This window comes from Panthera tigris, chromosome F3 (genome assembly GCF_018350195.1).
Source record: "Panthera tigris isolate Pti1 chromosome F3, P.tigris_Pti1_mat1.1, whole genome shotgun sequence".
NCBI lineage: Eukaryota > Metazoa > Chordata > Mammalia > Carnivora > Felidae > Panthera > Panthera tigris.
The window spans coordinates 37,732,626-37,757,087 of record NC_056678.1 but is presented as its reverse complement, the minus strand read 5'-3'; the positions used below and the strand labels follow the sequence as shown (position 1 = coordinate 37,757,087).

The following is a 24,462-nucleotide window of genomic DNA, read 5'->3' as shown; positions in this document are numbered from 1 at the left end:
ATGAACATAAGATAAATTGAGTTGAATGGAAAGCAACTGATGATGTATAGTTAAGACACTTAAAATCAGTCAGGAGAGAGAAGATACAGAAAACCGAGCCAACCTAAAGGTAGTGGAATTAATGTAATATGCTGATGCAGAATTCACCAAAAACAGTGTTCTTCATTATTTTTTGAAAAATACCATTTTTCTTAATTTTTTTATAGATCCTAAGCAATTGTTAGACCATGGATCTTTTAAAGCAATTGAGACCTGTGACATTGCTGTACAAATGTTCATTGCATTAAGCTTATATTTTAGTATGTGCTTACATGGTTCATATATGAACATGTAACACAATATGTTACATATAAGAAAATATAATGATTGGATTTTATTATGATTATTGATGTCAATCTCTGGTAAAAGCAGTCTAAGAATTTTTTTAATTTTTATTTACATTCCAGTTAGTTAATATACAGTGTAATATTCGTTTCAGGTGTACAATATAGTGATTCACTTCCATACATCACCCTGTGCTCATCATGACAAGTGCCCTCCTTAATACCCATCACCTATTTAACCCATGCCCACACCCACCTCCCCTCTAGTAACCGTCAGTTTGGTCTCTGTAGCTAAGAGTCTGTTTCTTGCTTTGTCTCTCTCTTTCTCTTTCTCTTTTTTTTTTCCCCTCTGCTCATTTGTTTTGCTTCCTAAATTCCACGTATGAGTGAAATCATGGTATTTGTCTTTCTCTGATTGACTTATTTTTCTTAGCATAATACTCTCTAGCTCCACCCAAGTCATTGCAAATGGCAAGATTTCATTCTTTTTTAATGCTGAGTAATACTCCATTGTGTATATATATCACATATTCTTTATCCATTCATCAATCAATGGACACTTGGGCTCTTTCCATAATTTGGCTATTGTAGTCTAAGCATTTGAGAAATTCAAAGCAAATCACTTCTGTTGTGATGAGCACTGGGTGATGTATGGGATTGTTGAATCACTATATTGTACACCTGAAACTAATACAAGACTATATGTTAACTATACTGGAATTAAAATAAAGTAAAATAGAATGGGTAAAATCAAAGTAAATGTACTTGGGTGAAAGCCAAGGATAAACTTTAGCATGGAAAATATGCATGTGCAATATTACATTTCTCATATCGGGATCGCATTCCATAAAAATAGCTAGATTAGGTTTCAAATGTAAATATTTCACACAAATACATTTGCATAATTCTATTTTTATCCTATGAATATTAATATCTATTGCATTTGTTTAAAGATGTTTATTTAAATTCAACTGCAACACACATAATTTTTGGTCAAAAGTATCAAGCAATGAATTTCACATATTATACAGAGATTACTGCAAAATTATAAACACCATGTGAGTATAACAAGATAGGCTTGCTTGAAAATTTTAAATTAGATTAAATGAGCTTGAAAGATAGGGACTAAATGCTAACATATGGAATGTAAGATTTCCAAATGTTAATATAGTTAACTTTCTTGTAGTAACTACACAAACACACACACACACACACACACACGCACACACACACTACTTTTATGTCTATTTCTAGAAGTAAAATAGTAAACTATAAGATTTATATGAGTAGAACAAGGAGGACATCTTGAGGTCGTTTCAGAAATGTACATTTTATTCTTAGATCCCACACACAATTTATGATTTAAAAAATAGGTCCTTTAAGCTAAGTTAATATGTTCAACATAAAATGGGTTTTTTCTACAAAAAAAGGCAAGGTTTCTCAAAAGCACTTAAATTCACTTAAAAGCATCCTCTCTCCCTTTCCTGTTGCCATCTCTGTTTCTCTCTGTCTCTGTCTCTGTCTCTGTCTCTCTCTCTCTCTCTCTCACACACACACACACACACACACACACATACACACACACATACACAATCTAAGTCTACAAAGACGTTATTTTTTGCTTAATCGTGGGTAAAATTTTAACATATGCAAAAGACTGTACAAAACATTTTAGCAAAACTATCTTAAATATGTTTCTACTGTAGCAAAATAGAAACTTCTCACAAATATTGGTCCAATGCACTTCATTAATCCACTGTTTATCTATTTTGCCATCCTACTCCTAGAAAAATAGAAATCACACAACACAATGAGTCCTGTATACATCTTTTCCTATGCACTTTGAGTTAAACCTGGACTCGCAGGACCATTGGCGGAATGTTCTGGCTCCTCAGGGCTACTTGTGACTTTAGCACCTTCATCTTCTTTATTTCCTTCACTGGCCTTATCAAGGGCATCAGGTGAACTAACACAATTAGCATCCTGTTTTGCTTTGTCCAATTCATTATCAAATTCAATTTTATCTTCTTGATTGTTGCTTTTCTTTATTTGTCCATTCTGGGCAGGATAGGCACTAGCGATGATATCGTATAGGAGTTGGTATTGCTCCTAGTAAAAGAAAGAAGCAAGAAAGATTATGTAATTATTATAAAGGAGGTTTATGTAATTATTTGTATATCAGATGAAAATTAGCAAGAACTATTAATTTACTTGGAACTCTTGGTCATTCTTACTTGTTCATTCCCCTCACAGGCCACGAGGTGTCTCATTTCCGTGACATGGCCCAAGATGCCACTTTTTGAGGTTAATGCTTCAGGAAGCCTATCCTGATCCCCATAGGTTAAATTAAGTGCCCTCATTTGTTTCCTTCTTATAATCTCTGTCATTTCAACTACTACACTGTTTAATAAATATCTGCCTTTTCCTCATGCTAAATGGTGAGTCTTTTAATGGCAAGAGCACATAACAGGCACTCAGTACACTTTTAAAATCAATATATGCAAGTTTAGTGTCATACATAATTAAAAGCTGCATATATTTGAGTGAGTAGCTAAGTTTATATGGCGACTGGTTATTAATTTCCAGATTGCCCTCTGCCAGCTGCAGAAGATCCATGCTTGATTGATTACAAAACTGCCACACTTATTATCCTCTCTGAATCCACACTTCTTTGCAGTGTGACTTTGCAGACCCGTTCGAGAAGAGGCGGGGTCGATCTCCACATTCTTAAAGCTGAGCTGCCCCTGTGACTTGCTTAGATAAGAAAACGCAGAGGAGGACACATTGTGCCAGTACCAAGCCTGAACCTCAAGGGGTCGCGCGCCCTGCCACCCTACCCCTTGGAGATCTACCGCTTTTACGTGAATATGCGTGGGCTTGTCTTTTGGAGACAGAGAGACCTGCATTCTACTCATCCCTGTTGCCAGAGCTAAATGCCAGCGACTGCCAATCTGCTGGTCGTAGAGATCATTTTGGACAAGCCAAGCTTAGTGGACATATCAACAGCAGCAAACCTATGAGTGAGCTTGGTCTAGATTGGCTGAACCTGACGTCATTGGCAGAAAGATTTCATTGTTCCCATATACTATTGAACTATAATAAATGTGTTTTTTTTTTCTGCCACTAATTTTGGAGTGCTTTGTTACACAGCAATACACATTAATACAGGAGTAAAGATGGGGGAAATTAGGGAATTCATGAGCCCTTGAAGAAATGTCTGACATGAATTGCCATAACAAATTGCTGGCAAGCTCCAGTTAGGTCTCTTATTTATATTAATGATAATTTCATGTGAATCGTCATGTAAAAAAGGAATATAAAAAAGAATAGAACAGTGACTAGAAGACAAGAAAAGGAAAAGAAAGGAGATGATTGGAGAAGAGGGAGAGAGAAGAAAGCGTCAAAATAAAAATGCAAAACACATCAAAAACAGCTATAAGGTCTACTTACAAATGTGGGAACCATTCCTGGTCTAGCTCTGCGCAGAGATTTTACTACTTGAAAAACATCTATCACTTCTTCTGTTTCTGCACTTTCCAAGAGATTTAACAAAGCACAAAACAGTCCTGTTTGCTGAGATCCATCTCTGTAAGAGGAAAAAAAAAGATTTAAAAAGAAAATAATTCTACATTTTATGGAAAAAGTTATATTAGAATAAAAACTGAAAGGGAGAGATAGAATGCATTCTTCACTTCATGTTTATTGTAATTATAGTATTCCAATCTTGTAAGAGCAAAACATTTCTGCTAAATCCATTTTTCGGACAAACTTTTTCAGTTTGAGACTATAATAATCTTATACTTAAAAAAATAATTGTCTTAGGCTTTAAGCATATTTTTTCCTCTGTTTAACACCTTATAGATCACAATGCATTTTTATTTACATCTGAAGTTATTAGGACAACTTTCATAATTCCAATTTGCAGATGAGGACATCGAGATTTAGGAAAAATAAAGACATGACTAGAAATCAATGAAACCAGAAATCCTGGACCCAATATTTTGTATATTATTAGAATGCATGCTTTTCTCCTCTCTTCTGTTTCTCTAATGCTTTTACAAATGTCCACATTTCTGGATCAATCGAAAACTGATGCTTGGTGAAATTTTTCATTAAGAAGAGGACAACTCGATAATTTACCTAACTGTGAGAAGCATGTTACATTATAATAAATATTCAATTTAAAGAATATGTTATTAGCAGGATTTTATTTATTCAAGTCTTTTCAATTAATATACAACTTATAATATGTTTGCTGATGGCAAAGCGTTGATTCTTCTGGATTCTGTTAACACCTAATAGAGTGGATCAGTGCATAGAAGCATAAATAAAATGTAATATCCATCCATCTGTCTGTTCATGCATCCTTCCATTCATTCATTAACTCATGCAGGACATATGACATTCCAGATTCAATGTTAGGCACTGGGACTGAAAGATGATATGACACTGGTAGTAAGAAATTTAGAGACTAAAATGATTACACTATAATCATTTCTATCATATTTCTGTAAGAGCTATGCTGTGGGAGCAAACCTGAGAGAGTGACTGATTCCACAAGAGGCTTTCAGGCTTTCAGTGTGGGCCTGCATTTTATGTATTAGCGTAAATAATCTAACGGGAAGTGTGGACCATGAAGTCAAGCATTATGAAGATTTTTTAGAGAATATGCTATCAAATCCCACCCACCCGCAGTGAATGAGGAGAGGCACATTCTTGTGATGCTTAGTTCCTTCAGTGGAATTCTTCTTGGGAAGTTTTTCTTTGAGAATCTGAATCATAGAGATTAATTCTTTGGGTTCTGGAGGAAGCTCATCCACATTCCAGTTATTATACTGGTACTGGTACACAGTCCGAAAATCTTTCCTCTAAAACCAGAAAAGAAGAGAACGTTAACTCACGTAAGGTTCAGTCCCTCTAATAACTCGATAGTCACATTTTCTTCGCAATTACTTTCATTTAACTCATCTTAAAGTTATAATAAAACATAATATACATTTTGCTTTACTTTTATAGAGTAATGTTTATTAGTTCTTCTACCAGACCAATCACCAGATCAAAAATATATACTCCTGAAATTATTTATGTACCTTGGAATGTCTCAGTTCAAATACACGGAGGGTATAAGCTGAAGATTGGTTGGTGTCTTTCATATCAACTTGTATATCTCCATATGTCTGCTTTCCTTCTCCCCAGTACTGAGCACAGACTTCCTAGATAAGAAAGAGCATGATTCAACACCTTCTTCACAAGTGTTCTGTTTGCTTTTTAACACATTGAGATCACCTCTTACTGTCTCCATCTCTCTCCTCTCTCTCTTTCCTCCCATTCTATTAAGTTGAAATTACTAATTGTGTTCTAAAATTAAAAGCTGTACATAAAACTCTACAATCTATCTTAAGTATCTTGGACATCCATTCTACAATACCTGGTGTTTGCTTGTGCAAATCAAGGGAACTGAGAAATACCCAAAGTGGCCAGGACATCACAGGAGTGGCTCTGTCACTGCTAGTGTAGGTCTTTGAGATTTGTATCTCCCTTCCATACCCTTATTATCACCTCTTCAAAATTTATAGATTGAGCTGGTGTTGATCATGACCCCTGCCATAACAAGTCTCACTGTCCCTCCAGTGGTCTTTGAGGAAAGAGATTTCATCCTTTAGTGCTTTGTCGCTGTATCTTGATGACCAACACCATGAGCAGTTTTTTATAAGTTAACTGCAAATCTAAGTAAAGGGTCAGATTGAAGAGTAGGTGGGTCACAAAAGTGTTTTCTCTCCCTGCAAATGGCTCTGTACCGACTACAGTCCCACAACTTCTGACAACAATAGGCAGATGCCTAAACTACCATTTCATTTTCCAGTTTTCACAGTTTGATGAAAAATATAATTGCTAGAATACCATGCTGGAATTCCTAACAAGTTATTTAAAAAAAAAAAAAGTAGGGTGTCTAGGTGGCTCGGTTGGTTGAGCGTCAGATTGTGGCCTGGGTCATAATCTCGTGGTCCATGAGTTTGAGCCCCATGTGGGGCTTGGAGCCCCATGTGGACAGCTTGGAGCCTGTAGCCTGCTTCGGATTCTGTGTCTCCCTCTCTCTCTGCCCCCCCCACTTGCACTCATGTGTGCTCGCTCTCTCTCTGTCTCTCTTTCTCAAAAATAAATTTAAAAAAATAAAAAAAAATAAAAAGGAAAAGAAAAAAAACCCATAAAATAAAAACAACATTCTATGTCAGGGATAGGGAAACAAAGAGAAGACAGAGAGAAAGAGAAGGCATATAACTGCATACTTATGAGAGTGTTCATTAAATAAGCTTTAACATAGGGGCTCCTGGGTGGCTCAGTTGGTTAAGCGTCCGACTTCAGCTCAGGTCATGATCTCTCGGTTTGTGGGTTCGAGCCCCGCGTAGGGCTCTGTACTGACAGCTCGGAGCCTGGAGCCTGTTTTGGATTCTGTGTCTTCCCACCTCTCAGCCCCTCCCATGCTCATGCTCTGTCACTCTCTGTCTTTCAATAATAAATAAATGTAAAAAAAAATTAAATAAGCTTTAACATATGCCATATAATGTGTTAGGTGCTAAAACTAAGTAAAATCTACTAGCAGAGAAATTTAGATAACTCAAGGTATTAAGCAGAAGATCAAATACATGTCATAGGCATTAAGCAGATCAAAATAGACCTTAGGTTCACCTCCAACTATAGAATTTTATAATGCTGAATATTACATGAACATAAAGAAGGCAGGATTTAGATAAATTTTTAAGGAGTTCTATCTAACTAGAAGAAAAGGATCAAAATGGGAATAGAGGGCACATTTAGATATATGAAATGCCAGTAAATTAAGTCTCAGTGATGAAAATGTAGATTGTGTGTTAAGATTCAGTCAGAAAACCTTCTTGTCCAGAATAGAAATTATGGAAAACATAAAAATATGAAGAAAATGGAAAGATATATGAGGGTCTGATTATTGAGGGTCTTCAATATCAAACTGAGGAGTCTGGTTCTCATCTTGAAGAAAATAGGAGGAAAACGTGTCAGTTGCTACTTGTTTGTAGCAAGGAGCGACACAGAGACAGCTGTGCATTAGATGATCCACAGTTGGAGGTGGCTGGGTGGCTCAGTTGGTTAAGTGTCCGACTTTAGCTCAGGTCATAACCTCACGGTCTATGAGTTCAAGCCCCATATGGAGCCACTTCAGATCCTCTGCCCTCCTCCCCCTGCCCCTCCCCCGGCCCCTCTCTCTCTCTCTCAAATAAATAAATAAAACACAAAAACAAACAGACAAGCAAAGTTGATCCGCAGATGGTGTGCAGTACTAGACAAGGGCCACATGAGAGATGGTCAGAAACCAGACATGAGTTGCTAGAGGCCAACACTGGGATGGAAGATGGTAAGGAGGAACAAAGGCAACTGTGTGACAGAAGGGTCAAAAACACTTGGGTATATCCAGCGAGTAATCCAAGAATGGCGAATGATATTTTATGACAGAAAAACAAAAAATATTCTTAAAAGTACAAACCTGGTCTCCATTCTTCAGCCCTGTCAGCATAACAATAACTTTGACTTTTCTTTGGAATATCATCTGCCAAAAGTCACCAATGGTCTCTTTTAGTGGTCCCTGAGCAGCAATCATCACTTCAGGTTTCCAGTAACTCTTTAAAAGAGAGAGAGAGAGAGAGAGAGAGAGAGAGAGAGAATCTGTTACTCTCGCTCACTGGTGAGAGAGCAGTGGATTCTTAACATAACTATTGGGAAATATTGTCACTTAATTTGATATCCATGCTTTCATATGAAAACATTAAGATTCTTAGGTCCTAGGAACAATGTGGTATCTTTATGTAAAATACTTATTTGGTTTATGACAATACTTAGCTAATAGTATGAAATCAAGTTTAGAACATACACTGTCCTAACAAAACTAACAAGTTTTCCCTTCCAAAAAGTTTTAAAAAGTTAATGTGGTTGAAAAAGAAAATACATAAGCATTTCAAATTTCTTCATCATGTCTCTACCTAATTGATGTATTTTCTCAAACTGTATTATTTTTCAAACTAATATGAAGAGTCATGTTTGTCATAAATTGTAACCAATAAGCATTGTTTTATTTTGTATCAACCCATTAGGTTTGGATACCGTTAAGTCTTTCAGTAAGTTAAAATACAGTATTAAAAATTAACACTTTTTTATCAATTAATATATAGTTATGGCTAAGCTCATAATTCTTTTATAAATTCACTTAATGAATGGCCATAGTAATATAGTAGATTTTTCAAAGGGTTAGATCCTGGGCTTTGGAAATTTAAGTACCTACCATTATAAATGACGCATTGATGTATTTACTTGTTTCCTCTGAGTCACTGTCATCATCAGAAGATTCCTCTGAATCATGCTCACTCTCTTTGCTCATCTCTAGTTCATGTTTAAGTGGCACTCTGTTAAAGTCATCTATGTAAAATAAATTAGTAGTAAGTCTCTTTAAAAAATCAAATCTCTGCTTGATTGTCAGGTAGAAATTAGAGAAGTGACAGAATGCATCATGAAAATTTACTAATCTATATGAAATGAGACCCTACATAAAATTCAGTTCTTAGTGATTAACAGATTATAAAAATGCAATCTGAGAAAAAGAAGGTCACCAAAAGTTTCTTGGAAAAACATGGGATATACCTCTGTGTTAAACAACGGATAGATACCATAATATTCCAATATATCATTCGATCTTTGACACATATACTTTAGTTTCCCATGAACTATCATCATTCTGCTAGATATAAGCCTAAATTCATAAAGAAATTAAAGAAATGCATAGTTTAGGTAAAAACCTAATTTCTTAATTATGTCAATTAACATCAAATTAATAATCTAATAAATATCTCAGATGACTTATTATTTAATCAACAAAATTATTTAGTCCCATAACTTCTCACTTTCTCAATCTCTTTAATATATAATTTCCTAATCAGATGATCTGATTAGCTATATAACCATCAACTCCAGATTTTGAACTAATATTTATAAGGACTTCAGAAATTAACTAGGTCAACCACATATTGATATGATTTATCCAGCTGTCTAGCTTATTAGCTTGGGTTATATTTTCTCCATGCTAATTTTACTTTATGCCAATGAATAAAATTATAGTTTTATCAGACATTACCTACCAATTCTTAAATAACAGAATTCAAGTATGGAAACTGTACATGCATTGATCTGTTAAATTTGATGATTAACAGTTTATAAGGTAGTTTCTACCTACTGTCAATCTCCCAGATAGAAGGAAGGGGTGAAGAGAACACAGAAAGAAAAAAAGAAGTAATTTTTGCTACTGGCAATTACCCTGAAACAAACAACTGAAATCAACTAAAGATGAGAAATAGTAAAGAAGACTAGGCCTTTTTTTCTCCCACCTGCAGAGGATACATCTTTCTGACAACCCATTTCAGAAATAATTGGTAGAATGAAAATACTGAATACAGTCTATCCTCCAAAGTCCAAAATTCTTTGGAATTGGACTTTCAAAGAATTTGTTATAATTCAATATAAACAGACTCTTAGCTATTCTCTACTGTCAATCCAATGTTGAAAATTTGCTTCAACGTAATTTGTGTGTGTGCATCTTACATTAAGCAAGTCCAAAAGAGAGTTTAATTTTATCTAATACCAAAAAAAATAAATAAATAAAATGAACTACATACATGGAATGATGTTAGAATTCCTGTTTTTACTTTTATTTTGTTCCTGATTTCCAATGTGCTGTGTCCTCCAGCTCCTATATGAGGGAAGTCTCTGAGGGTAAAAAATAGAATGGAACACTCCTTTCAAGACGTAAATATTGCTTTTGTTTATTATTGTGACATAAGATGCTCCCTAAAGAAAAGTATTTCATGAAGTTTTGTGAAATATACATGCATTTCCCATAGTTCACAATTTTTACATTTGCCTCTGAATTGTTCCTTTTAATTGTTCAAGCATTTAATATGTATTTTTTTAATTTTTTAATGTTTTATTTATTTTTTTTGAGAGAGAAACAGAGTGTGAGCAAGGGAGGGGCAGAGTGTGAGGGAGACACAGAATCCGAAGCAGGATCCAGGGTCTGAGCTGTTAGCACAGAGCCCGACACGGGGCTCGAACCCATGAACTGTGAGATCATGACCTGAGCCGAAGTCAGTCGCTTAACCGACTGAGCCACCCAGGCGCCCCAGCATTTAATATTTTTGACATGGAAATTTTGAACTAAATATATACAATTATATAACAAAATATGTTTCCTACTAAAGAGCTGCTGAAAAGCAAAATAGCATGGTTTGTTCTTGTATAAGTTGAAGCACTATGCAGATGTTGATTATTATCCATATTGCAAGAGGTAACGGTAAATTATTTTTAAATGATCATAAATAAACTCTCCAGATACGGCATTCACGGGAGATTTGGCTCATGCTTCAAATAATTGATAATTGATTTGTTTATGCCTTCCCTACTGCTTTTCCTCTCACTCACAGTTGCTAATCAGTCAGCAAGACCTATCATTTCTGCTGGTGAAGCTCTCAAACCCTTTTGCTTTTCTCTCTTTCTACTTAGTACAGTCCACTTTAATTTCTCACTTGAAAATGTCAACAGTTTCTTCACTGGCCTCTTTATCTTCAATCTCACTTGCTCTAATCCTCTTAAAACTTGAAACAGAGTCCACTGAGGCTCCTCAGAGGTCTCCCATCATTGGTAGGAAGTATTCAACCAATCCCTTTACTACTGCACAAAAACCTTAGGGAATGCACTCTTGATTGTCCGTCCCGCCTCACCCTTGATAGGCCCCTTCCACTACAGCCAAACCAACGTCCTCAACTCCCCCTGGGAAGGGGTTGAATTGTCCTGAATCTTAGCAGATTCGCACGTGTGTTTTCTGCTTGGACTGCCCTTTCCCTTGTCACTCTAACTTCTACTTGCCCTTTAGCTATCAGTTTAAGTGTCCTTTCTTCTGAAAGGTCTTTTTGCTTTCAGCCCTTTCTCCCCATTGGTCCTTAAATAAATATTTGTCAAGTGGATGAATAATCTAAACCAAGAGAGCTCATCATGTACAGTTTAGCAGGATTTTATACACATACTAACATATGTGCATGTGGATGTACATGTGAGTGTGTGTGTATATATATATATATATATACATATATATACACATATATATATATTTTTTTAAATATGGTTTGCTCTTTCAAACTAAATATGGCACCCTGTTTCAAACCCCATTTATTGCTGTGTAACTGAATGAATGAAAACCTCACCATTGAATACTAGGCCACTTGAACACTTCCATGAACTGCTTGAAAGCTGATGCCTTGGAAAGTATTACAACACTTTTTTTGCTCTTGTCTGAACAGTCACCCAGTGGTCTCTTCCCTCTAGTCAATACCCAGTATTATAGATAAAACTAATGGTTCGCCTTCCTTGAAGACATGGAGGGGTTTTCACACCTCAGCCGGTGCTTGTTTCAGTTGCTACGAGTCTAAGCCTCCCAGGGCATCCATATTCTCTAGAGCTCTACTCCTAAATAATTACCTAAATGATTATTCTAAAATACAACAAACTCACTGTCTTATATCCCATCAACCAATGTCTTCCTCTCTCCCCTCTGGTGCTCATGGTCTGTTGTCAACAAACTGCCATCCATCTTAATGCTTTTCTTTCAATAGTCCCTTCACCTTTTTTCTGGGGAAGGGGCAGGTGCACCAAGTGAAACTTGAGTGCCCCTTGAGAACATCGCCAAAAATGCAGTTCTTTAAAAAAAAACAAAACAAACTGAATTCTCCCCTCATACCCCATATACTTCACAGCGTGAAAAGATATGTGCTGTCGGTTTCTACTTGTAAATCATTTCTACTCATTTCTCCTTCCAAATACCCAACTACTTTGATTTTCTTGAAATCACGTTACCTTCCTTTAACCTTTTTTAGAGGCTTCAGGTACTGATTACTGGATCACCCCACCTCCTTTAGTTTCAGACTTGTTTAATTTTTCTCCCCAAGTCTGTCATCATTCTTGTTTACTTCTACATTGACAAGCATGATCTAGCCAACACTCTAGTCTCTTCACTTCTTAGCTTCTTTACCTCCTATGACCTTTCCCTCCACTCCTCTGCCATCCACTTTCTCCATTCTACCTTTTTAAGTTTCATTTCAAATATTCATTTAAAAATTACAATTTCAACCATCCCATTATTGAAGATTACCTCTTTTCTTCCCTGTCATTTGTTCTAGTATCTTCAGTTTAGCAACGTGCGAGTCTATCAAAACTTCCCATATACTGTCCTTAACGTTTTCTCTATGTGCCCAATGTCCTTCTGTGGCCAGTTTGCTCTTTATCATCCACCACTGTATCATTCATTTGCAAACACCCTCAATTTCTTCACCTGGGACTTTCAAACTGTCACTTTAAGAAACCCTCTGTGGGAGTGGGGGATGGGCTGGGTGGCCCAGTCGCTTGAGCATCCGACTTCAGCTCAGGTCATGACCTCAAAGTTTGTGGGTTCAGGCCCAGCATCAGGTTCTGTGCTGACAGCTCAGACCCTGGAGCCTGCTTCAGATTCTGTGTCTCCTTCTCTCTCTGACCCTCCCCCACTTACCCTCTGTCTCTCTCAAAAATAAATAATAAACAATTCAAAAAAAAAAAAAAGAAATCCTAGATGGGTTTAACTCAACTATCTGCATGCACAGCCCCTGTTTTCAATGTTTCTATAGAAAACAATGAAACAAGATGACTCTCTTTAAATTCATGACCATAAATTTCAACTTTCTACTTTGATATAACTATTTCATATACTTCCCCTTTCTGAAGCATAAGCTCTGCTTTGCCCTTCTTATTCCTGTACCCCTAAAAGTTTAACTGATGATCTCTTGCTTCATACCCTCTTTAGAAAAAGCAGGCAATTGGATGAGAAATGCCTCAACTTCCTATCACCAATTCTACGAACTGACCAACATCTCTACTCTCATCTTCTTTCTACCTTTATGCTTAGATGGAATAATTTCACTGCTCCCATCAGTTATAGTCTCTGGGTTACACTCTCTCACTATGTCTATCTGCAAATCACTTTGACTCTTATGCCCAAAATTGTACAAAGGGAGCAAAATTGTACACAGAGCAAAAACCCAATCATATTTGTTCAGTGAAAGAAGTTCCTCTTTCTTTTAGGGGCTTTACGTAAGAATGTTGAAATGGCATTCATAAGTGTTTCCAAACAGCGTATAGGGGGGCAAGCAGAGTTAGTGTACTGAATACGCTTGATTTATCAGCTGAAAGAGCAAGAAAATAGCAATTAAACATCCTTCCCCTCAAGACTGCTCTGGTAGACTGCTAGTTCTTACACGATAGTACAGGTCTTCTGGTGGATTGTGTTACGTGGAGATTATTATATGCTTCACCTCCACCCCCCACCTCATCCTTACTTTGAGCCAAGACATTAAACAATTCTGCATCCGATTAAAAGCATGTTCCTGGTCTTGTGAAACTCTCCAATTTGACCAGTTTGGCAGTTCACAGACAGTTTCAGTAAACTTGATATCAGTAGTGAAAGAGAAAAGGTACAAAACATTTTGTTTGGACAACTGAGCAATCTGGAGATAGCTCCACAAATTCTTGGAATGAGTGAACTACATCCTAGGCTGGCTTTCAGAGTAATTGCCTAATAAATAGGTTAGGACACATGGATTTATCCTTTAGTTTCTGTCTACCAGCTCCAGCCAGTTAAACTTCCTAAGTAGTCATAAACTCCTCTAATTATTTCCTTTACAAACCCAAACCAGATGTAGTTTTAAAAGGTGAGATGCTACATTGCCTTTGGCAGACCAATTTTGTGGGTATTACTATTATTTTGACACTTTATTTTATACCAGCTTAATGAGAAATAGTTAAAAGGGGAGGGCTGGGGACGCATTTCTAGGCTTAAACATGTCTCCTGCATAACAGCTGTGTGCTTTTAGGTATTTCTCTTAAACTCCCTTTGTCTTAGTTTCCTCATCTGTACTCCATTGGTTACGGTGAGGCCCAAATTCAGGAATCATGCCGAATGCACACCCCCAGAAAATAGCCCTCGTGAAAGTTAACTTTAGTAACTATTATTATTGCTATCACATCATTACCTGGAATTCAGCCTCTAGGGGAGACGGCTCACTGGGGGGATCTCTTTTCTTCATGTTAAGTAGATATGGATGTAATTCAGACAAACTCACTTCTGTTTCCCCAAATTGGTTGTATTCCACCAAGGCCTGGTGGATCAAGATATACTGTGCCTACAATTTCAAAGAAAAATATGGATAATTAATTGCTAACTTCTAGTCTTATGAATCATATTGAAATAAATTATGCATCTCTATAATTGTGCTCAGATTGGGACAATGTTTGTAAAAGAAAACCAATGCCCATAACATTTGAATAGTATGGAATTTGGCTCTCACAATTCTCTGGAATGTGAGCAAATTCCACTTCAGATCATTTTTGCAGAAAAAAAAAATAGCTTGGTAAATAGATTAAACATATACTATGTAGTGCATAACTTTTATTTGATTCCTAAAAATTAGAAAACATTACCTGTTACTTCCTTCAGTGACCATTATTGAGCCAGTGAGTCAAATTACTAATATATAAAACTATAATAAATATCTAAGAGGAAAAAAATCAAATTGATACTCCATACAACACATTAAAAAAAAAGCTTTCTAGAATCTTTTAAAATAAAGAAAATTATCAAGAAAAACACAATACTCCAAATCCACATTTAACAACTCCTAACATTTTTATCATATTTGAATCTACTATTTTTAAATAAGTGACAAATTTGTGATAACATTCAAGCCTCTTCAACTACTAATGTTAGTTTCCTGAGTTTGACTATATCCTTTTAGCCCATTTACTTTTTCCACAGGAAATAAGTTTTCCTTTTGTTCCTGGTTGACAATCTATTTTTATTCTTCTATAGTGACACCCATGTATCTGTAAGCATTGTACAAATTTGTGTGCTTTTTAAAAATTGTGTAAATTGGGGCGCCTGGGTGGCTCGGTGGGTTAGGCATCGACTTCAGCTCAGGTCATGATCTCACGGTTCGTGAGTTCAAACCCCGCATCAGGTTCTTTGCTGTTAGTGTAGAGCCCACTTCGGATCCTCTGTCTTTGTCTCTCTCTGCTTCTCCTCTGCTTTTGCTCTCTCTCTCTCTCTTTCTCTCTCTGTCTCTCGAAAATGAATAAACATTTTTAAAAAAATAATAAAGAAATTAAATAAAATGGTATAAATAATATCTTACATGTTTCATTTGGTGACTTTATTCACTCTTTGTTTTCATCTGAACATGTAACCAGATAGATAGGTACAGACTAAGATTATTCCTTTCACTGTAGCATAGCATGCAATTGTGTGTCCACGTATTGTTTGCCCTTTATCCCATAAAGTGCTTCCTTTTTTTCCCCTTTTGCTGTTCTATCAATGCTGAATTTAACATTCTTTTTTTTTTAAGTTTATTTACTTATTTTGAGAGAGACAGAGTGTGTGTGTGAGCAGGGGAGGGACAGAGAGAGAAAGGGAGAGAGAATCCCAAGCAGGATCCTAGCTCTGAGCCCAGTGCAGGGCTCAGATTCACAAACCGTGACATGAGCCAAAACCAAAGTTAACCGACTGAGCCACCCGGGTGCCCCCAATGAACATTCTTGCATGTGTTTTTAGTTATGCACATTTACAAGTGCTTCCCTTGGGTATAGACATACATGTGGAATTGCTGGGTCAAGTGCAGGTATTTTCAATAATAACCATCACTTACAATTACTGGTTACATACTTGTGCCAGAGACTTGCCTATGCATTTTCCTTGGATTACCTTTGTGTCATAGGGTAAATACATCACTGTGTCCATTTTACAGATGACTTAACTGAGGCACAGAAACATTAGAAACTTGTGAAACTGTACATACCATTAAGAATTAACAGCAAGATAGGAACCTTGGAAGTCTACTTCAAAATCTGGGCTATTATTCACTCTACTACTCCGTGTCCCTAGCTCTAATTTTATGAGATGCTATCAAATTAGTTATCAGTGTTTTTGTTTATTTTTTTCCTTTCTAACATGTGTAAATGGTATCTTATTATTAATTGGTGTGCTTGTTTGTTCACATATATTTATAATCATCCTTCTTCTGCAGGACTTTCAGCCACTAACACGAAATGTTCCTAACTATAATTGGTGCTTATCAATTGATTTAGTTTTCATGAAATAAAAAGAAAACTATTTTCACTCAGTTGAGAAGAATTTGGATTTCTTTGAAGATCACCATTCCCGCCACAAAAAGACTTCAGTCAAAAAGCAAAAGGGATAACAGTGATTGAAGGGGAGCACATACCTCCACTTGAACCATCAGGCACCTCTGTCGCCTTAGCTTGACGACATAACCATAAACGTCCACTTTGTTCTCTGCCTCCAGGCCTTCTAGCATGGCGTCAATTCCAATATAAGTGCCTGTGCGTCCAACACCAGCACTGACGAAACAACAAGCAAACAAACAAACAAACAAAGTGAAGGCATGATCATGGCGGGGAAATGAAAAGACAACAGGGGTGAAGCAGAGGAAAGGATAAAAGTCTCTCCTCACAGACTGTTTTCCAAAACAGCAATCGCCAAAGGGAAGGGTGTTCTCTAACAGCCCAAGAGGAAGACTTGGGACAGCACTGGTGCCGGCCTTGGGAGTTCTCCATGTACCTGCAGTGCACCACGATGGGGCCACTGAAGAAGTTGCTGAAAGCGTTCACTCTCCTTCTCAGCTTGAGGAGCAGGTGAGGATCCTCAGGAACCCCGTGGTCAGGCCAGCTGGTGAACTGAATGTGAGTCACCTCTCTTCCGGTTGCTTTTTCTTTTTTCTAGGGGAGAGAGAATTTTTTCTCTGAGATGATTTTCTTGCAAGCAAATTATCTGGCATACATAAGTGGGGGCAGGGGGGAATCCAGTATCAAAAACTCCTCGTGCAAAGGTTTTCAGCCATTATTACATGTTTCCTTTCCAATCAATCACCAGGAGTTGAGATGTCATGCAGGGGTGGCATGCACTAACCAGCAAGCAATAACTTACCAGTAAGGTAAGCAAGGTGTGGTAAGTTCGTGGAAACTGCTGGGAACTTTCATGCTGCCATGCCAAAACCAAACAGCAAAAACAAACACACACACCAAAAAATGGGAGTGTGGGTAGGTGGAAAAAGATATGACGTAAAGGCCATTCTCACAGCTCTTTGAAACATTTCCACTTGGTAGGCCAGCAAATTTTCTTCATGTGAAGAAAGTCTGATTAATTGTTCTGTTAATGCTATACTTCTTAGCATTAGAAAGGTCAGCTCAGACTGTAGAGAGACAACTGAGGAAACTCAGCCCCAGACTATAGCTCGTATTTGTCCCAACTTCAAGATAATCACTACAAGATGAGTAATTCATAGTTCTCTGACCTGGTGTGAAGAAGAACCACCTACATTTAGGTAACAGAAGAAACAACAAGACTTGGGTGGTTGTAATTGTCTGATGGGAAATGATTATGTTAATTAAGAATAATGATGAGACTAATCAATGCAATCAGGTCTACATATTACCCATAAGTATGGATGGGGTGGGGGTGTCATGCCTAAGTCCATCATGTATTTAACCACAAACTATTGGTGGTGGAACCACTGTTCCATAGCCCTCTGTGGCCCATAGTAGTTAGTAATGCCATGGGAGCCTTAGAAGGCCTTGGAAGAAATATATAATTGAAAGGGGCTGTTTTTGCATCTTTAAACAGCTTTAAGATATATTCACATAGCATAAAATTCATTCATTTAAAGTATAATTTTTTTTTATTATATTCCCAGAGTTGTACAATCATCACCACTATCTGATTACAGGACATTTTCATTACCCACTCCCAAAAGAAACCCCTACTGATTACAGCCATCCCTCTTCCTGCTTCACCTCCCTCAGTTCCAAGCAATCCTAACCAGCTTTCTGACTCCATAAATTTGCCTATTCTGGGGACGCCTGAATGGCTCAGGCGGTTAAGTATCTGACTCTTGATGTCGGTTCATGTCATGATCTCACAATTTGTCCGACATTAAGCTTTGCACTGACAGTGCAGAGACTGCTTGGAACTTTTTCTCTCTCTCTCTCTCTGCCCTCCCCACTCTATCTCTCTCAAAATAAATAAGCTTTTAAAAAATTTGCCTATTCTGGATTTTTCATAAAAACAGTATCCTAGAACACGTGAGGACCTCTGTTTTAACTATTATCTAAAGCCCTACCGACTGTTTTTTTCCAAACTAACATTTTATCTTTACTACATAGTTAGTGCTTTGTATTTCCTACAGTAGTCTTTAATTGTGCCATGTGTATATTCTTTCCATAATGGTAATTAATAGACCCGTAGAGAATAAGGGCCATTTTACCATTCATTCGATAATTCAGTCATTTATTCAACACAGTTAAAGAGCTCTTTTCTTTATATGTCAAGAGTCATAGAATTATAAATACTTTTGATAGGACTTGGACAGACAGATCCTACTTTCACCAGTGATTTAACTTGACCTGCTGGCTTGTGTTCTAACCCAACTCCTCCTCCTGTAGGTTGTTAAAAATAATTTTTCTTAGATATAATTTCTCACATTTAATTCCATAATTGTATTTTTAGACAAACCGTATGAAAATAAAAAATATGTGATGAAACAAACTCACGTTTGTAATGTTCAACTTCTGAATGATATAATCTGGACACCTTTTGTACTCGGTGATCTTTACCACAACATCTCCAAAAGTCCGTGTGCCCTCTTCCATTGACGGCCAGTATTCGGCACACTTGTTCTATATTTTAAAAAATATTAATAATTTTTGTTTTTAATTTAAACAAATGTATGTATTAAGACTCTTTAAAAAACAAAACAAAAATCATCCATCTGAAATTCTCAAAACATTCATGTATTCTCCTTTAAGTACATATACACCTTAAGCTGTGATGCTTGAAATGTATTCCATTTCCCATTAATGGCCCTGATAGATTTCCTTCATACTACGTAGCCAGAGGATGATCTTCCCAGGCTTAGCTGCATATTAAAAGGAGATGTGCTCGGTTGTCAGCAGAAATGATGTGGTTGCATGTGGTTAATTTCAGGCTGGAGGATAGGGAGGCTTTCACGCTTCCTAAAGTCCCATTCCATGAATTACCATGTATCTGCCCAAGGACAGTTTTCTTTCAAGTATTCTCAAGTACTTGTGAAATCATTTCACAGAAATGCACTAAGCTTGTAACAATAGTGCAAAGAAATAGGAGTCAAATGTAAGTCCAGCAATTAAGCAGAAACACTTAAATTTTATTCATATATACATATATTTAGGTATGGACACTATTTTTCTACATGTGTAAAAAGTTCAAATCAAGTGTCATACTGATTAAAATAGAGAACTCTCTGTTTTTGTCATCCAGCACGTGTGTGTGTGTGTGTGTGTGTGTGTGTTTTGAAATACGATTCAACACTCTTTTCCTAACCCCAACCTTTACCCTATGAATCCTACCCTGTTTCCTTCTTCACATCGAGTGACCATGACAATGACTGTGGCTTTCTGTTCCCAGATCATCCTCCAGAAATCATCAACAGTTTCATCCCTGGGACCTAGGAAGTAAATAAACACAAACTGATAAGAAATATCTTCTTAAAAGCGCTATGAAACAATTTTCAAAAAGAGTGTTAGACTGTCAGATAAATTACCTTGTGCAGCAATGTATTTCCTGGGTTCTTTGAAACCCTGTTCAAAAAACACACAAAGGCATATCATTTACTGAACACTCAATTATTTCTTTATGTGCAAAATCATGAGTTAGAGGAAGTTAATTTAGATCCACCGTCTCTTGGTTGTGGATTTCTCTGGACATTTTCAAATCATAAGAGGGATTTTATTAACTCATGGTCACCCTTTAAACTGTACCAAACATGTTAGCACTTACAAACACCATTCATGACCTTTATGTATCTTTGCTATATATCCGAAACAATTTTGAAAACTGGACTTCATCTTCATCGGGATGATGCAGCAATTTACAAAAGTAATCCAGACATTATCCCCACACATCTACCTTTTAACTAGCGCTGGGATAGACCACCGATTCCCTAGACTCCTTTTCTGCCATTGTAGATAAGAGAAAGAGTGACTTTAATTTCATTACCTACAATGTTTGCTTTTTCCACTCCTATTACCAAGGCAAAGAAGGAGGACAGAGGCAAATAAGATATTGTGCTAGTTTCTTCCAAATTATCTCATATTCCTTAAATTCACCTCAGCAATCAGAGAAGCCCTTCAGAGAGATAACCTTCGCCCATTAGATGAAATATTGTTACATGGGCCAACCTTCTCCCATTAGGTGAAATATTGTTACGTGGGCCACAAGAATTCAGGATTAATATTAGTAACTTCTTGAAACTTCTATCTCATGACATAGTATTATTTATACATTAGCTCGTTCAACACTTATTTATTAACGGGCTACAATATGCCAAGTACCTATCTAAAAGCTGAGACACATTTTTCAGGAGCTCCTAGTTCTGCTGGAGACAAATAAGTAAAAGTCGATACCATAATTCCCACATATATTTGAATAGGAAATATAAGGGGTTTTTCTCAGAGATTATCTAAATCCTTATAAAATCTTCTGTCAATTACTTTACTTTGAAAAACAATGTTTGGAAGAAACCCTATATACTAAAATAAAGTTTATCAATGCTAATTGTGAAAGCCTACAGAAGTCACCTGCAGAATCGGTTAAAATAGAGGTCAAAATTATGGCACAGTACTAGTAATTATCTTTAGACAATGACCTCACATTTGTAACTGTTGCTTGTGATTATAAACAACCCTTTGAGGATAATATTAAAAAGGAAATGAAATAAGAAATGGTATAAGAATATCATAAGCACATGTCATTTGTTGCGTGGGATAGAGCTTACAAGGACAACAGCAAGCAAGGATACAAAATTGTCTTGTATCAAACAAAGTCGATGGGAGGCAGGACATTAGTACAGGTTAAAGTGATGTCTTTAGGGACAGAATACTTGAGAAGAAAAGTCCCAGCCCTGCTTCTACTTGTAAAAATGTTTCATAAATGATCTGAATAAAAAATATTCTTAAATATTTTTTTTTCATTTTACAGAATATGTGTGTAGAGGATCGAATAACATTTTTCAAAACTCATATCTACTCAGAACGTCAGAGTGTGAGTTCATTTGTAAATAAGGTCTTTGTGGAAGATAAGGCTATACCCCTCTGAGGCTGGGCTCTAAATCTAATGACTGGTGTCTTCTTTTTTTTATGTATTTTTTTTACTTATTTTTGAGAGACAGAGAGAGAGAGAGAGAGAGAGAGAGAGAGAGAGTAGGAGTGGGGAAGGAGCAGGGAGAGAGGGAGACACAGAATCTGAAGCAGGCTCCAGGCTCTAAGCTGTCAGGACAGAGCTTGAGAGGGGGTTTGAACTCACGAACCGTGAGATCATGACCTGAGCCGAAGTTGGATGCTTAACCAACTGAGCCACCCAGGAGCCCCAAATGGCTGTTGTCTTTATAAGAGAAAGGAGACACAGTGCTGTAGAATCACACAGGGAAGATCATGTGATCATAGAAGCACATTTGAAGGTGATACAGGCACAAGACTAGGAAGGCCAACGATTGCCAGGAACCACTAGAAGCTAGGAGAGGCAAAGAGCAATTTCCCCCAGACCCTTCAGGGGCAGCATGTCTCTGCTGACACCTTGATTTTGGATTTCTTGTCTCCAGAACTTTGAGAGAATACTTTTATGTTGTTTGAAGCCATCCTGTTTGTAATACTTTGCTATGTCGGCCATAGGAAACTAAGATACCATGTGAATAAATAAATATATAAATAAATAAATAAACAAACAAACAAATATAATTTGACCATTTTACCTACTCCACTAAAAAATTATATATTCATGTACATCGAAATAAGCAAACCTCAGTTTCAATGTCTTTCTGCAAGAAAAGCTGGTGAATTGCCTTATAGCATAGTATACAATTTGTCTACTATTTGACTGTCAAAAAAACTTTTTTGGCATTCTTCATATATTGCTGGTGGAATGTAAATCGGTATGACCCAGTGGAAGACCATTTGGAAATATCTTTTAAAATTGCAAATGATATTCTCTTTGGCCTAGAAATTCTTCTTTTAGTATTTTATCCTAGATACACTAAAACCCATTGTAAAATAGTAAGTCAAGATTTTTCATTGAACCATTGTTTATAACAGAAGATTCTAAACAGATTTAATGTCCATTAATATAGGCACTTATTAACTAAATCACAATACAGCTATACCATGAATGACTCATAAAATATAAAAAATGCAGAAATTTTCTATGTCCAGGGTCAGCAAACTACAACTTATGCCTGATTTTGTTAAAAAAAAAAAAAAGTTTGGAACGCATTCACATTGTGTATGGAATTGTGGCCACTAAACTTCAGAGCTAAGTAGTTGTGACAAAAATGGTATGTCCTGGAAAACCCAAAATATTTGTTGCCTGGACTCTTACAGAAAAGATTTGTCAAACCCCGTTCTTGTAATGATATTATTGTAATGTATGGTATTGTAATTATTATAAGGATATATCCATATATATCTTTATTGTATCATTACTATATATATATATATATATACACAAATCACATAACTTTACAGGTTTATAAAGCATGGCACAGAAAAATGTGAATATTATGTTAACACTTTTGGATAAAGAGAAGATAACAAATGTTAGTGCCTTTGGACTGGATCAATAAGAAACAATATAGAGGTTACCTTGTGTAGTAGGTGGGAGCATTGCACAAATGGTGGATTGGGTGGAAAGAAGCTATTTTTCAGTCTCCCTGTTTTTACACTGCTTATTTTTTTTTAATGTGTGATGCATTACTTATTCAGCAATTATATAATAAATAACATTTTAAAATATTTTGGATAAATTAACCATATGCAACATCTATTTTTGGATAAATATGACGAACAAATGATCTGGGACAATGAAGCATATCTCTGCTGAAATGCAATGTTATGTAATTGAAGAACAACAAGTTGGAGTCAGGCCGACCCGGGTTTGAATCCCAGCTCAACTTTTTACTGATTGAATGAGGATAAGGATAACTAATTAACCAGAGTCTCCCAGTCTTCACCTCTACAGTGAGTATGGTGTACGTGGTCGGGGCAAATGTGGGGCTCTTATGAGAAATACATATACAGATCATTTAGTCTAATATCCAGCACAATAGTAGGCACCAGAGTATTTTAATTATTAGTATCACTCTTGGTAGAGAAAAATTTTATAATATACCTAGCATGAATAACAAATAATAAATAACTATTCCTGTAGATATTAATGATTTTGTTGTTTATGTAAGTGACATGAGGAGTTTACTTCAAACTATTTCTAATAATATTTCTAAACTTTTGACATGACAAAGAAAGAACTGAATGGAATGTATAGATACAATGACAAAACAACAAAGACATAAAATAATCTGGCAGTTATGCGTTTTTACTCACGTCAATATAGCTGGCATTTATATAATTTGATCCTGCATCTCCATTTATATCAGAGAGTTCAACACGGTTGTAATCATCTGTTCAAAGAAAAGAAATATAAATAAGTGAAATAATGAATAATAAAGTAGCCTAAACATATAGAAATTCAATTCTCAATGAGTACTTACAAGGAAGGATGTCAACATAACGATTTTTGTTCTGGTTAAAGGGTTTTCGAGCATCCTTGATGGAAAACTTGCTAAATACCCGTGGAATGCTCTGAAAGACATAATGGTCCTTTGGGTCATGGCAGATTCAAGAAAAATAATTTTCCCCTTGCCACTTACCATTTTGAGCAAATGAGACATCCTGGAACGTATTTCTTTTTTGCTGATGAACAAGTTGCATGGAGTAATTGAAATTAACATTATTAGGAATTATGCAAAAAATACTAAAAATGACTGATGGGCTACTTTGAGAATAAAGTTGTGACACAACTTTATACCTAATAATGATAAAATAAAGAATTATTTTGAAATATTTGCCAGTTTCATGACTATGACGATGTCTTCTGGTCTATAAATATCTG

At 36.3% G+C, this 24,462-nt stretch overlaps 1 protein-coding gene across 5 annotated transcripts in view; it reads right to left on the bottom strand.

Moving 5' to 3' along the window:
* Positions 1 to 1,265: 1,265 nt before the first annotated feature.
* Positions 1,266 to 24,462, bottom strand: part of PTPRC (protein tyrosine phosphatase receptor type C) — a 120,503-nt gene continuing 97,306 nt past the window's right edge. For all 5 annotated transcript variants that reach the window (XM_015543850.2, XM_015543851.2, XM_015543852.2 and 2 more), the window contains 15 exons: positions 24,062 to 24,152; positions 23,895 to 23,971; positions 20,066 to 20,102; positions 19,872 to 19,969; positions 19,038 to 19,163; positions 17,050 to 17,207; positions 16,694 to 16,829; positions 14,450 to 14,599; positions 10,016 to 10,106; positions 8,632 to 8,765; positions 7,840 to 7,974; positions 5,414 to 5,536; positions 5,013 to 5,191; positions 3,774 to 3,909; positions 1,266 to 2,432 (listed from right to left, as the gene is read on the bottom strand). In XM_015543850.2, the coding sequence (XP_015399336.2) occupies positions 2,157 to 2,432; positions 3,774 to 3,909; positions 5,013 to 5,191; positions 5,414 to 5,536; positions 7,840 to 7,974; positions 8,632 to 8,765; positions 10,016 to 10,106; positions 14,450 to 14,599; positions 16,694 to 16,829; positions 17,050 to 17,207; positions 19,038 to 19,163; positions 19,872 to 19,969; positions 20,066 to 20,102; positions 23,895 to 23,971; positions 24,062 to 24,152 (1,947 nt within the window). In that variant the 3' untranslated portion in view covers positions 1,266 to 2,156. The remainder of the gene's footprint in view (positions 2,433 to 3,773; positions 3,910 to 5,012; positions 5,192 to 5,413; positions 5,537 to 7,839; positions 7,975 to 8,631; positions 8,766 to 10,015; positions 10,107 to 14,449; positions 14,600 to 16,693; positions 16,830 to 17,049; positions 17,208 to 19,037; positions 19,164 to 19,871; positions 19,970 to 20,065; positions 20,103 to 23,894; positions 23,972 to 24,061; positions 24,153 to 24,462) is intronic.